The following is a 15,660-nucleotide window of genomic DNA, read 5'->3' on the forward strand; positions in this document are numbered from 1 at the left end:
CTTTTAGAAGAGTTCAATCTCTGTTGAGTTTTTTATTGCTTAAATTTAAGTTTGCTTCCACTGTACAAATGGATGTTTAAAGACAGAGTTTTATTATTTCATTCTTAACTATATATTTTTTTTGGTGGGGGATTTAATTCAGAGCTATCATCTTTTTTTTTAATTTGGGTTCCTGTTATGATAAAAACTCCTGCTTAGGGAGATGCTTAATGGGAATCAAAGCTTCCTTGTGTATTAAAATTTCTTCAGAAGCTGCTAAGTAATATTTTGAGAGGAGTTTGAGTGGCTCAAGTTTGAGGTGTCCTTGAAGGACAGAGAATAGCTGAAGTCAAATTATGAATATTCCAAATAGTTCTCTAAAGAGGTATGGAGTCTCTGGATTTACCTATCCTTTGGAGGCGATTGCTAGCTCAGATTCAGATTGTTCTAGCCTTGCCTCTTCATCTCCTACATTTCTCTGCTTCCCAACTTATCCAAATGGTGTTTCTCTCCTAGTTATTGAAACTTGTTCTAAAAGCAAGGCCAAACTCTTTCCAGGTAATCTTTTGGTGTAAACACAATATTGTTTGATTTTTTCTACTACATATTCTAATCACTAATTTATACAGTTTCACTTACCTACCTCTATGAGAACTATGGGAATGAACGAAACCATCTTTTGGAATATATATTTATAAATGTATCCCTTAATTATAATTAACAGTGATTATTTATCCTTGTATGGGAACTTGATTTAAAAGCACAACACATAGTTGCTGATCTGTACATGGTGGCATATGGCTTTGTTTGATTGCTGGCTGAAGCACTGATTAAAAATACCAGTAGGTATGCTTATTTTTAGAAGGGGGTGATATGATTCTTGCCAATGGGTATTTTAAAAGTTACATGTTCAGTTTTTTTTGGGGCAAAATTTATTGTGCCCTCTAGCCAGTAAAAAATTCTCCCCAAAATATTTCTTCTAATTATTTCAAATTGAACAAATGGTTGCTTTTAACTGAATTGGAATGGCTGAACATTTTCACAGTTATCTATATACTATATATTACTTGACAAACTAGGAGTAGCAAATACACATTTTTGCCACTATCTACTATTTTGAAAACTCCTTTAAAGTTATTATTTAATGCATTTAATAGCAACTTGCAAAGCAGCCATTTCTACTCTCAATTTGCAGTTGAGAAGTCTCAGACCCAGGGAGACTAACTAACTTGGCCACAGCATGCAATTCGGAAAGTAGTGACACTCAAATGCAAAGTCCCAAAGCTGGCATTGTTTACTCTGCATTATATTCTTTTTCTAAGAAACTCTGTTTGAGACAGAGACAGCATAGCACTCTGAAATTCCTTTATTTTGTTGTCGACTATAAACGAACTTTCTCGGATGATCTGAAAATGTTACTTTTTACATTTTGACAGCTTGGAATTAGATATAGGGAATTCCTGTTGGATAGCAAAGCAGACCAAAAGTGTAGTGTGATCAACATTAGGAATGCATGTTTTAAACATTATATTCGATGCATTTTTGTTTATTTTTCATTATTCTTAAAAAAAATTTTACCTTTAAGGCAGTTGTGGGGATTAAATGAGAACAAACACATAGAATAAGTCCTTTATAAACTGTGAGATTTTCTTATTGACTTTGATGTGAGTTGGTTTTTAAATTATGAAAAAATACTGATGTTCTCTTTGAAAGTGCAGAGCTACAGAAAAATGTGGTAAAGAATCTTCTACTTAAATACATCCATGTGTATTCACAATATTTTGTTCCCTGTCGTTGCAGCACCGGTCATGGGGAATGCCTCCTTGACAAACCAAATGGAAGAATATACGATTTGTCTTCACAGCTTCCTGGATTAATGTATGATGTAAACAAGCAATGTGAGCTTATGTTTGGTCCTGGATCACAAGTGTGTCCCTATTTAGTAAGGAAAATTATGTTCTTTTGTTTGAAAACTACCATAAAGTTGTAGTTAAGATATATTTCAAAATGTACTTTATTCTCTTGGACAGGTAGTATGCTGAACTTATCTTGATTTTTAAATATTAGAAAAATTTGGTGTTTGTCAGAAAGAGGTTTTTAAAAAAAAGGGAAACTATAATTTATTGAATACTTATTATTCGCCAGGTGCTATTTTAGATGGGCTTTCCCTGGTAGCTCAGATGGTAAAGAATCTGCCTGCAGTGTGGGAGACCCAGGCTCGACTCCTGGGTTGGGAAGATCCCCAAGAGAAGGGAATGCCTACCTACTCCAGTATTCTTGCATGGAGAATCCCATGGACAGAGGAGCCTGGATGACTATAGTCTATGTGGTTGCAAAGAGTCACTCTTTGTTAGTCACAACTGAGTGATTAACTTTCACTTTCACTTTGTTAGTTACTTAAAAATTATCTTTAACTCTCACAAAATCCTATGAAATATCCAGGTTAATGAAAATTAACAGCATTCAAATAGTTATTTTCAAATGATGTTGTTTTGTGGGTGGGAGAGATAATACAAGCGCTTTAATAATGAATTGTATTAAAGACCCCAAGAATTTCATAGACTATATTTTACTGTATACAGATTTGAATACAAAGGAATGAAATTTGGAGCCTGTTGTTTAATTTTCTTTAATCATTACTTTATAATTGGTTTTAAGGATTTTTCATAGGTTCAGTTCAGTTCAGTTCAATCACTTAGTCATGTCCGACTCTTTGGGACCCCATGAAATGCAGCACACCAGGCCTTCCTATCCATCACCAACTCCTGAAGTCCACCCAAATTCATGTCCATTGAGTCGACAATGCCATCCAACCATCTCATCCTCTGTTCTAGCCTTCTCCTCTTGCCGTCAATCTTTCCCATAGTCACAGTTTTTTCAAATGTGTCAGCTCTTCGCATCAGGTGGCCAAAGTATTGGAGTTTCAGCTTTAGCATCAGTCCCTCCAATGAACACCCAGGACTGATCTCCTTTAGGATGGACTGGTTGGATCTCCTCGCAGTCCAAAGGACTCTCAAGAGTCTTCTCCAACACCACAGTTCAAAAGCATCAATTCTTCAGTGCTCAGCTTCCTTTATAGTCCAACTCTCATATCCATATATGACCACTGGAAAAACCATAGACTTGACTAGACAGACCTTTGTTGGCAAAGTAATATCTCTGCTCTTTAATATGCTGTCTAGATTAGTCACAACATTCCTTCCAAGGAGTAAGCATCTTTTAATTTACTGGCTGCAATCACCATCTGCAGTGATTTTGGAGCCCAGAAAAACAAAATCAGCCACTGTTTCCACTGTTTCCCCATCTATTTGCCATGAAGTAATGGGACCAGATGCCATGATCTTCGTTTTCTGAATGTTGAGCTTTAAGCCAACTTTTTCACTCTCCTCTTTCACTCTCATCAAGAGGTTCTTTAGTCTTTCTTCACTTTCTGCCATTAGTGTGGTGTCATCTGCATATCTGAGGTTATTGATATTTCTCCCGGCAATCTTGATTCCAGCTTGTGCTTCCTGCAGCCCAGCGTTTCTCATGATGTACTCTGCATATAAGTTAAATAAGCAGGGTGACAATAAACAGCCTTGACGTACTCCTTTTCCTATTTGGAACCAGTCTGTTGTTCCATGTCCAGTTCTAACAGTTGCTTCCTGACCTGCATACAGATTTCTCAGGAGGCAGGTCAGGTGGTCTGGTAGTCCCATCTCTTTCAGAATTTTCCACAGTTTATTGTGATCCACACAGTCACAGGCTTTGGCAGAGTCAATAAAGCAGAAATAGATGTTTTTTCTGGAACTCTCTTGGTTTTTCGATGATCCAGCGGATGTTGGCATATTGATCTCTGGTTCCTCTCTGCCTTTTCTAAAACCAGCTTGAGCATCTGGAAGTTCACAGTTCACGTATTGCTGAAGCCTGGCTTGGAGAATTTTAAGCATTACTTTACTAGTGTGTGAGCTGAGTGCAATTGTGCAGTAGTTTGAGCATTCTTTGGCATTGCCTTTCTTTGGGACTGGAATGAACAGTGACCTCTGAAAAAGTTGAGGACATTTTTATTGACTCTGTAGCCAAGATTTTGTCTTCTTTTGGGGGTAAATTTAGGATTTAGTTATAATAAATGTCAATACTTTGGTGAATCCATGCCTTACTTTCCCAAGCAGAATACTCATTTCATATTCTTCAATCCTGTGCAGACCTTTGCTAAATTGCTTACTATACAACTAGACTGTGAAGATGATTGAACCAGGAATCTCGCCTTGTTCATTCATTTAAATAAAGATATGTTCCAAGGATTTAGTTCAGATCTGCCATATAATAGGAGCCAAAAAAAAATGTTTACAGACTGTTGAATGAGTGAATACATGAATGATTTATGAATGAATGAATGGATGTATGAATAAATGAAATGTACTTAACAATGAGCACAGGGACATGCAAAGCATACTGCATATAGTGCATATTATTCCTAAAATCTTAAATTTAAAATCGCAATTATTTATGTCTTTAAATATCCACTATGGAGAGGAGAAGATATATGTCAATTATTTTTTATAAAAAAATATATATTTTTTCATACTGACTTGGATACTGAATGAACTTTGAATTTAAATTCAAAGAAAGAAAGGGATTATCTTGGGCGTAGCTCCTGTGAGCCTCTGTGGGTTTTCATATCTTGTGAAAACTTCAGAACCCTATGTTCAAAAATTGAAAGTATGCATTATATTTACAAAATAGGATACCAATATACATTATACAGTTTTTCTATGCACATTATTCATACATTCCTCTGTTGGATCAAAAGGGACTTTTGGAAACTCCTTGTGAATAACATTTAACAACAAAAAATCCTTTAGAAAAATGTCTTACAAAGAGAGAAAAGTATCTCAGTAATTTTGAATGCTTCGCTCCAAGTCATCTTTTCCATTATTCAGTGTTTGATGGTAATCCAATTTTTAAAAAACTAAATGTTGCCATTTTATGTGTTTAGAGGAAAATTGATGACCAAGACTGACTGAGTAAAGATTATTATGTGTATCTGTGTTAGTTGTTCAGTCATGTCTGACTCTTTGCAACTCCACGGACTGTAGCCCATCAGGTTCCTCTGTCCATGGAATTTTCCAGGCCAGAATACTGGAGTGGGTAGCCATTCCCTTCTCCAGGGGATCTTTCTGACCCAGGGATCGAACCCAGGTCTCCCGTATTCAACCAGATTCTTTACTGTCTGAGCCATCAGTGAAGCCGTAGTAAAAGATTATTACTGATTATTTCCAGCTCTGACCATGAAACCAGGAAGTATCTAGGATCAGTTTATAAATCAGTGCATGATACTGAATTGATCTGGTGGTCGTAGTGTTATTTTCACTCTTGTGTGCCTGCCTTTTATTACTCACAGAAACAATGCAGGCGTCTCTGGTGTACCAGCGCAGAAGGAGTCCACAAGGGCTGTCGCACTCAACACATGCCTCTGGCAGACGGAACAAACTGTGGTCCTGGGATGGTAGGTTTTCTTGAAGGGTGAGTTTTGTATCAAGAGATTATCCAAGGATGTGATTGCTCTGTGTTTCAGCACTCTTCATTATTCACCATCATATTTTGTTCTGCTAGTTGAATTAATGTTTTTGCTGTGTTTGTTTGATGTATGTTTTCAAGTTAATTCGAATTTCAATTTTATCCTTTTTTCAAGATAAAGCAGATGGATATTATAGTTAACATGGACATTTACTTATGTAAACATATTATACTCTTGTTATTAAAAATGTATCTAGCTATAAGTATTCCAGCAAATATCTGAAATACTCCCAAATTTAAGGATTTACCATTGTATACATTTCTCCTAAAAACTCAGATAAATATAAATGAAAGTTTTAAGTTTACTGGTTTTAGTGTTTTTAAATACATTGTATCTCTAAGACAAACTGTCAATCATACTGCATCTTTTCCATTCTAGCATCAGTGATAAACTTATGTAAATCTGCCAACAAGATGTGAAGTGACTGGGTTCATCATGATAATGAAATGTGATCTATTACATATATTGATTTGTGGATATTGAACAATACATCCCACTTAATCATAGCGTATGATCCTTTTAATGTATTGTTGAATTCAGTTTGCTAATATTTTGTTGAAGATTTTTGCGTCTATGTTCATCAGTGACACTGGTCTGTAATTTTCCTTCTTGTGATACCTTCGTCTGGTTTCATTATCAGGGTGATGCTGGCTTTGTAGAATGAATTCCAGAGCATTCCTTCCTCTGTAATATTTTGGAATAGTTTGAGAAGAATGGGATTCCCTGGTGGCTCAGCTGGTAAAGAGTCTGCCTGCAATGCGGGAGACCTGGGTTCAATCCCTGGGTTGGGAAATCCCCTGGGGAAGGGAAAGGTTATCCACTCCAGTATTCTGGCCTAGAGAATTCCATGGACTTGTATGGTCCATAGGGTTGCAAAGAGTCAGACGTGACTGAGTGGCTTTCACACTTTCAGAAAAATAGGTGTTACTCTTCTCTAAATGTTTGTTAGAATTCACTTGGGAAGCCATCTGGCTCTGGACTTTCAAGAGTTGGGAGTTTTAAAAATTATTGATTCAGTTTCATTACTAGTGAACTTCATAAACTGGTATTTTTACGTTTTCTTCCTGATTCAATCAGGTAAAATTGTACATTTCTAGGAATTTATCCACTTCTTCCAGGTTGTCCATTTTATTGGCATGTAATTGTTCATCGTAATCTCCTAGGATCCTTTGTGTTTCTGTGGTGTCAATTGTAACTTCTTTTTCATTTTTTATTTCATTGATTTGCTGCTGCTAAGTCGCTTCAGTCATGTCTGACTCTGTGAGACCCTATTGACTGCAGCCTGCCAGGCTCCTCTGTCCATGGGATTTCCTAGGCAAAAATACTGGAGCAGGTTGCCATGCCTTGCTTCAGGGGATCTTCCTGACCCAGGGATTGAACCATATCTCCTCCATTGCAGGCAGATTCTTTACCACTGAGCCACGAGATTTTAGCCTTCTCTTATTTTCTTGATGGATCTAAATAATAAATTTTGTTTATCATTTCAAATATCAGCTCTTAGTTTCGTTGATCTTTTCTATTCTTTTTTTTGTATCTATTTTATTAATTTCTTCTCTTTCTGACCTTTATAATTTCTTTCCTTCTACCAACACCGAGTTTCATTTGTCCTTTTAATTCTAGTTCCTTTTGGTATAAGGTTTACTTGAGATTTTTCTTCTTTCCTGAGGTAGGCTTGTGTCGCTACAAATGTTCCTCATAGAACTGCATTTGCTTTCATTACATAGATTTTAGATGGTTGTGTTTTCATTTGTCTCCAGGTTTTTTTTTTTTTAAATTACTGTGTGACTTATTGGTAGTTTAGTAGCACAGTGTTTAGCTTTCGCACTGTGTCTTATTTTTTTTCTTTGCAAATTTTTTCTTGTAGTTGATTTCAGGTTTCATAGGACTGTGGTCAGAAAAGATGCTCAATATGATTTCAGTGTTCTTGGTCTTATTGGTTGCCAGATTCTGTCTTGTGCGGATACTGCTGGCCACTTGCACATTTGATGGGGTGCTGATGTGGCTGGCTGCATGGTCAGTGGAGGCTTGGTCTTGGTGCTTGCTCATTGGTGGTTGGACCTCGATTCCAGGGCAGTTGGCTGAGGTTCCCAAGAGGTCCCAGAGCTAGTGCCAGCCCGCTGATGGCCTACTGATGGGTGGGCCAGATCTTTACACAGCTGGCTATGGAGCCTTGGTACTCCCAGGGATGGTGTCTGTGGGTCCAGGGAGTCCAGGCACTTGCCCCTGCCCACTAGTGGCTGAATCTGGCCTCAGAGCTAGTAGTTGCCCATGGCGAATAGAGCTGGGTTCTGGGGTCCGTGTTTACCTGGGATGTCCTGGAGCTGGGGTTATTTTCCTGGTGGGTAGCTTAAGGCCCAGGAAGCCCTAAGACTGATGCTGGTCCACTGGTGGCTGAGTGTGGTCTGGGTTCCTGGCTTCAGGGCCCTGCTGGTCCCAGAGTCAGTGTGGGCCAGCAGGTGGTATGGCTGGAGCCCAGGGGTTACAAGGGCTGGTACCTGTCCGCATTGGGTGGCATCTTCTCTGATGGTTGGCTGCAAATCTCTTGGAACCTTGGGGTTAGTGATGACCCACTGGTGGTTGGGGCTGGGTCCTGGGCCCTCTGATGGGCAAGATCAGCTTTTGGAGTGGCTGGGGCCTCAGTGGGTTCTATGGCAAATTGGCTGGCTAGAAGATGGGTCTGTGTTCCCTCCCAGGTAATTTCTTGGCATGGGGTGACCCAAGATATGTGCCAGCAAGCTAGTGAGTGGGGCCAGGTCCTGATGCTAATAAGTTAGCAGGAGTGAAAGTGGTGCTTGCCAGTACCAGTGTCCTCGTGGTGGGACGAGCTCCCTAAAATGCCTTCTGTCAGCTTCTGTGTTACCAGGGTGAGTCCCAGATGCTTTCTTTCTTTTTGGGAAGCTCTCCAAATGGGTCTGGCCCAGGCTTCTTTGAAATTTCTGCTTCTTCTCTGGGTCTTGAAGCATGTGATTTGTGTGTGTGTGTGTGTGTGTGTGTGTGTGTGTGTGTGTGTGTGTGTGTGTGCCTTTTAAGAGTGGAGTCTCTGTTTCCTACATTTTTCTGACTTTCCTGAAAGTAAGCCTTGCTGGCATTCAAAGCCAAACACTGTGAGGCTCGTGTTCCTGGTGCAGGACTCCCAGGCTGGGGAGCCTGCTGTGAGGTTTAGGCTTCTGGGTCCTTGGAGAGAACCTCTGCAATTCTAGTTATTCTTTCATTTGTGGGTTGCCTACCCAGGGGTGTGGGTCTTAACTGTACTATGTTCCCTCCTACCCGTCTTGTTGTGGTTCCTTCTTTATATCTCTAGCTATAGTCTTTTCTTTGGTCTTCAGGTCACTCTCATTGATAGTTGCTCTATAAATAGTTAAAATTTTTGTGTGTCCTTAGGAGGAGGTGAGCTCGGGGTCTACTATCTTTGCCCCATCTCCTGTCTGTTCTTTATTTTAAAGTAGATGAAGCTATCTAGTATGCTCTCTCTTGGCTAGGAGCTAGTGGGTCATGCTTCTTTTGTTCAACATGATGTTTTTGAATTTTATTCATATCATTGTGTGCATCAATGCTTCTTCCTTTATGTTGCAGTTTAATTCAGCTGTGCCATAATTTGTTTACCACTTTTCTGTTGATAGATAGTTGGGTCATTTCAAGTTTGGGGCTTTTATGTATAAAGCCACTGTGAACATCCTTATATAAATCTTCTTGTGGCCATATGTTTGTATTTCTCTTGAGTAAATTGTTAGGCTATAGGGTAGGTGTGTGTTTAACTTCATAAGAAAATACCAAACTATTTTCCAAAGTATGTGAACCATTTTAGACTCACCAACCAATATAAGAAAGTTTGAATTGTTCTGCATTCCTTGCCAATTGTTTATTTTGTTAGCCTTAACAAACTTTTAGCCATTCTAAGGGGTACAAAATAGAATTTAATTCTTATTTTGACTTGTATTATCCTAAGTATTGACAATTTTGAGCATCTTTTTTTTTATTAGCTCACTTAACTAATTCCCCAATGAGACAGTATGGAAAGCATGGGTTTGTTGAAATCCAGGTAAATATGGTGAGATAACCGAGACCTACTTTAAAACCCATGTAGATTAAAAGTAGAGGTGACATTTGGCATAAAATGTAAATCATACGAGGTATAAATTCCCTTAAAAAATTAACTGAAAATAGTGAGCCTCTATGCATTAGCCATATTGAGTATTAAGAGCTCCTGTTATTCAAGGAAAGTTAAACAAATATCCTTAATTTTTCCTTTAGTTCTTTTATCTTGTGACTATCTTACGTGGATGATGTCTGTTAAACACTTTTCGTAGTAAATCTGTTTGCATGTAGACATGCTGAGCCCATCTGACAATGAGTTAATTTTACTGCATGGTGAACAACATAGCATTCTTTTTCATGCTCTGTTCCCCCAGAAATAAATAAATAAAAAGGGAGTGTGCCAGGGTTATTTAAACATTTCTGGAAGATGCCCACAAAATTTACATGCACACAGTATGTTCTATTTTGAGATTTTGTTTTTGTTCACTTCTAATATGGCTTTCTCATATTAAATGATTTGTGCTAATGGAGGGCACAAAGCATTTTTTTTTTCTGCTAATAATCTTGGTTACAAGGATTAATTCATTCAATAAAAATTTGTCAAGGGCCTCCTACATGTCAGATACTATTCTAGGTGCTCAGAATATATCAATGAACAAAAGAGGAAAGATCCCTGCCCCTGTCCTGGAGCTTATATTCTAGTTGGATACTGCAGTATTACAAACAATATAATGGCACCATGAATAAGAGAAATAGAGCAGAAAAGGGATTAGATGTTGTGTGGTAGGAGAGGACAGATTGCAATTTAAAATATGATGGTCAAGGGTGATCTTATGGGAAGTTGCCTAATGAGCTGTTTTAAAGGAAGTGAGGGAGTTTGCTATGAGGACATCGCAGGGGAGTTGAGCTCCAGGCAAAGGGAACAGCCAGACTTCTAAATCTGGAATTTTCCTGGAGTGTTCAGGGAAGAGCAAAGATAACATTTTGACTGAAGTGGAATGGAGAGAGAGAGAGAGATGTGTGTGGGAGTTACTGGAAAATCTTTTAGGTGTTATGAGAATTTTGTGTTACTCAAAGTGAGATAATTGAAAGACTTGACAGAGGAGTCACCTAATTTGACTTAATTTTTAAACTACATTAAAAAAGGATCATGGCTGTTCTGACAACTTGAGACTAAACTCTAAGGGCCAAGAGTAGACAAGGAGGAGATGTACTCAGGGGAGCTGTTGGAGTAAAATAGATGTTGGTGGCTCAAATCAAGTGATGATTAAAAGTCACCTTTATATTTGTTTTTGAAGGAAATAGAGCATTTGCTCGGAGAAGGCGATGGCACCCCACTCCAGTACTCTTGTCTGGAAAATCCCATGGACAGAGGAGGCTGGTAGGCTGCAGTCCATGGGGTCACGAAGAGTCGGACACGACTGAGCGACTTCACTTTCACTTTTCACTTTCATGCGTTGGAGAAGGAAATGGCAACCCACTCCAGTGTTCTTGCCTGGAGAATCCCAGGGACGGGGGAGCCTGGTGGGCTGCCGTCTATGGGGTCACACAGAGTCGGACACGACTGAAGCGACTTAGCAGCAGCAGCACCAGAGCATTTGCTAATGTATTAGCTATGGAATATTAGAGGAGGAAGAGATAAGATGACTATGTGTGTGGCTGATAGCTGAGATCCACTCAGCAGATTTTGAGGGGGCAGGTTCAGCTTTGGATATGTTATCCTTGAAGTGGCTATTAGACATTGAAATGAAAATGAGGAAGCAGCTGTCCATAGAGTTTGGAGTTCAGGAAAGAGATCTGGACTGGGAGTGATTAGTGAAACAGATGACTAAAGGACCATGGTCTGAGCCCAGAGACATTAAGAGGTTAGAAAGAAGAAGAAACTGCAAAAGAGAAATCATTAAAGAGAAAAGAAAACCAAGAGTGTGTAGAGTCCTGGAAACCAAGAGAAGAAAAAGTGAATCAAAGAAGAAGAATGATTAGCTCTGTCACTTACTATGTCATGTAAGTCAAAGAAGGCAGAAACTAAGAACTAGCCACTGGTCATGGTGTCCTGGAGGCCATTGGTGATGTCACATGAGCAGGTTCGTGGAAGGTGGGATGTGAAAGCCTCTGGCTGCAGTCGGGTAATGAGAAGAGGTGGAGAGAGTTAGACCATGAACAAAGACAACTCTTTCACGGAAACATAGGACAATAACTGGTGAAGGAAATGAGATCTGATATTTTTGTTTAAAAAGAATGAGTGGAGTACTTCTCAAACTATCTCTCGTAAAGGACTAGTATTCTTTTTTTTTTAATATTTCTGGTCATTTATAAACATGCTATTGTACAAAATGGTAAAAATGAAATGAAGAAAGCCATTCCAAGTGTGAGCCAATTTTTTTCTATGGAAAACAAAATGGTGGTTCCTCAAAAAGATTAAAAATAGAAACATGTGACCTAACACAAAAATTTCTGGGTATATATCCAAAAGAATTGCGTTATTCACAATAGCTGAGAAGTGGAAGCAACCCGTGTCCATCCATGGATATGTGCATAAAGAAAATGTGATATGTACATACAATGGAATATTTTTCAATTGGTAGGGGAATGAAATTCTGACACATACTGGAACATGGATTAACTTTCAGGACATATTGCTAAGTGAAAGAAGCCAGTCCTAGAAAGACAAATGGGCTTCCCAGGTGGCACTAGTGGTAAGAACCTGCCTGCTAATGCAGGAGACTTAAGAGACAGGGTTTGATCTCTGGTTTGGGAAAAATCCCCTGGAGAAGGGCATGGCAACCCACTCCAGTATTCTTGCCTAGAGAATCCCAGGGATAGAGGAGCCTGGCGGGCTACAGTCTATAGGGTTGCATAGAATCGGATATGACCGAAGTGACTTAGCATGTATGTAGAAAGACAAATACTGTGTGATTTCAGTTATGTGAGATATACAGAGCAGTTGAATTCATAGACACGGTAGAATGGTGGTTGCCAGGTTTAATGGGTGCAGAGTTTCCATTTGGGAAGACAAAGAGTTCTGTGTGATGGTTGCACAGCAATGTGAATGTTCTTAATGCCACTGAACTCTACACTTACAAACGGCTATGGGAGTACATTTTGTTGTGTGACTTTTTCCACAATTAAAAATAGAACAGGGCTTCTCTGGTGGTCCAGTGGTTAAGAATCCTCCTGCCAATGCAGGGACATAGCTTGATCCCTGGTCAGGAAAGAATCCACATGCCGTAGGGCAGCTGAGCCTGCTTGCCTAGAGCCTGTGCTCTACGACAAGAAAGTCACTGCAATGAGAGCCTGTACGCACCCTGCAACAAAGAGCAGACCTTGATTACCACAACCAGAGGATGGCCGTGACCAGCAACAAAAGCCCAGCACAGCCAGAAATGAATGAATGCACAAATGTTAGAAAATAAAATGTAAGCTGATTTCATCATTATTAACTTTAACAAACAAAATTAATCTTCTGAATGTTTCTAAATGTTTACCTTCATCTTCTGTACTCATGTTCTCCCAGTTGACAGTGACTAGTTCCAAGACCAGCATCTGCATGGACTACAGTTTGATTAGCTTTCATATAGTGGTGACTGGAACAGTGATGATGTAGGAGAGATGGGAGAATTGCTGGAGTGGTGAGAGGAGATGAGATTAGGTGCACGATGGAGGGACTGATTTTGGAATTTTCATGTCTACTCATGGGCAGGAAGGCCGCATACTGGGCATAAGGGATGGTGGGAGATTTTGGGTGTTGGGTGGGTAGAAGAGGTTCTGGGAGATTTGGAACACCTTCTTTTGTAGATTTCTACTTTCTTGATGAAAACAAGAAACAAAGTGATCTTTGAGACTTTGAGTAAGATAGAGGAGAAAGCTAAAAGAGTAGGAGAGTGATAGATACCTTTGCATAAAAGGTAGAAGCATGGTTATATACCATATTAATCAAATATTTGTTTGCTTCTTTTTCAAAAATACTTTTCATTATTAAGTTTTCCCCATAGGTATAGGTCTTCCCTCTCCAGTGAGACTCTAGCTCTCATAAGCACAGTAAATTTCCTGTTCCTTTTTGCATTCTGTTGATCTGTTTCCAGTTACTCAGTATATACTCAGGAAATATTCACAAAATGGCACCAAATGTAATTTCATTTCTGAATTGATAACATTCTGCTTGGAGTTGTATGCATTTTCTTCTACTGGTCTTTCTGCCGTTGTTATTATTACTGGGATGTCCTAACTAGATAACACATGAATCGTTTCTTTTTGTGTCATTTTCATAGCATTGCCACCATGGGCTATGTGTAAATAAAGAAATGGAGACACGTCCTGTAGATGGAGATTGGGGACCATGGGGACCTTACAGTTCTTGTTCAAGAACATGTGGAGGTGGAATCAAAAGCACAAGCAGGCTCTGTAATCGCCCCGAGTATGTCTTTTTTATGTCACTGTAAATTAAGATTATCTCAAGGCACCAGAAAGTAAACATCAGTTTCATTCACTTCTAAAACTGGAGGTCAGTCTGTAAGTTTCTGAGATTCAGAAAACTTCTGGAATACTTTAAGCCATATTACTTTCTATCTTGGTAGATTCAGACCTTAAAAAAAAAAAAGTAAAATACTTTTAAGAATTTAAGTTAAGACAGACATTTTCTTTCTTTTTTGATTTAGTGTAAATTTGAGAAATAGTTGCAAATAACAACAGTAATATAATGGCATTTTTACTTTTACTGTGCTTTTGTTGAAAGAGCCTGGCCCCTTTCAACTGTACTTTGGTTTTCCTGGGTAAAATAGGTAGTTTTGTTTCCATTTCTTACTGTTTGGTATAATTTGTCATGTCATATTTTCTTTCTCTTATTTTCATCTTATAGTTGCTTCAGTGTCTTTAGCTTGAATAAGTACTGAAGCAGAGATCCTGCTCACCAAACTATTTAAAACAATTTAGGGATTCCATAAAAAATTTTAAAAATGGTTCTCTTATTACAGATATAAGTAAAGAATTTTTAATGCAGAAATATGACATACTATGAATAGAATACGACTTAGTTTATTTGAATTTTAAAATAGTTGAATTATGCTGAAAGTCTTCATATAAGTTTTTAATCTTCCAACATGAAATGGAGTTGGATGTCTATAGATTGATACCATGAAATTCTTTGAACTGAATGATACATAGGATACACACAACAAAGAGTCAGATATACTTCTTTTTAATTTTAACATGGTGTCATCTTCCTTTGTGATCATCTTGGGTTCACTCTATATGTCTCCCTGCCTCCAAAATGCATAAACAAATCCCCACCATTAGTTCCTTGTTAGTTAATCTAGTCGTGAATAAGACATCATTTCTGCCCTCCAGGCCACAATGTCCATGTTAAAATGGATTTTCTATAGTTCATTAACCACAGTTGCTTCCCAATCATGTTACATACTTCTGTTAAAAACAAAAAGTGTTAGTGGGACATCAGTGGTTTTCCAGATCCTGGAAAGGGATGGAACAGTTTTAGAATGAAATGGCAGAAATAACCTTGTACTGATGTGCTTTAAACTGTAATGAATTTGACTAGGCCAAGAAACGGAGGCAAGTACTGTGTGGGCCGCAGGATGAAATTTCGATCATGTAACACTGATTCATGTCCAAAAGGCAAGCAAGACTTCCGTGAGAAGCAGTGCTCTGATTTTGATGGTAAACATTTCAACATCAATGGTCTCTCCCCTAACGTGAGGTGGCTTCCAAAGTACAGTGGGAGTAAGTAATTAGAATATTTTTTTGCTGTGAACAGTTTTGGGACAAAGGAACACACAGATGTGTTCGTGTCCACCAAAATTTGACTTTTTCTTACAGTTGCTGTAAAAGATCGTTGTAAACTCTATTGTCGGGTGGCTGGAACCACTAGCTTCTACCAACTGAAGGACAGGGTTGCCGATGGTACTCCTTGTGGAACGGAAACAAATGACATCTGTGTTCAAGGCCTGTGTCGGGTAAGTAAAATCGCTGCGTTTAAAATGACTTTCAGAATACTGTTTTCCTTCTATTTTTCTAGCCAGATATTACTTCTGCAATTTGATATACATTCTTATGAGTTTCAGTGCAGCATCCTT

At 38.7% G+C, this 15,660-nt stretch overlaps 1 protein-coding gene across 2 annotated transcripts in view; it reads left to right on the top strand.

Annotated features, from left to right (window-relative positions):
* The window catches only part of ADAMTS20 (ADAM metallopeptidase with thrombospondin type 1 motif 20), a 201,558-nt gene that overhangs the window by 71,858 nt on the left and 114,040 nt on the right, over window positions 1-15,660 (top strand). For both annotated transcript variants that reach the window (XM_004006435.6, XM_060414097.1), the window contains 5 exons: window positions 1,780-1,921; window positions 5,363-5,467; window positions 13,843-13,988; window positions 15,126-15,307; window positions 15,404-15,540. In XM_004006435.6, the coding sequence (XP_004006484.2) occupies window positions 1,780-1,921; window positions 5,363-5,467; window positions 13,843-13,988; window positions 15,126-15,307; window positions 15,404-15,540 (712 nt within the window). The remainder of the gene's footprint in view (window positions 1-1,779; window positions 1,922-5,362; window positions 5,468-13,842; window positions 13,989-15,125; window positions 15,308-15,403; window positions 15,541-15,660) is intronic.

This window comes from Ovis aries, chromosome 3 (assembly GCF_016772045.2).
Source record: "Ovis aries strain OAR_USU_Benz2616 breed Rambouillet chromosome 3, ARS-UI_Ramb_v3.0, whole genome shotgun sequence".
Taxonomy (NCBI): Eukaryota; Metazoa; Chordata; class Mammalia; order Artiodactyla; family Bovidae; genus Ovis; species Ovis aries.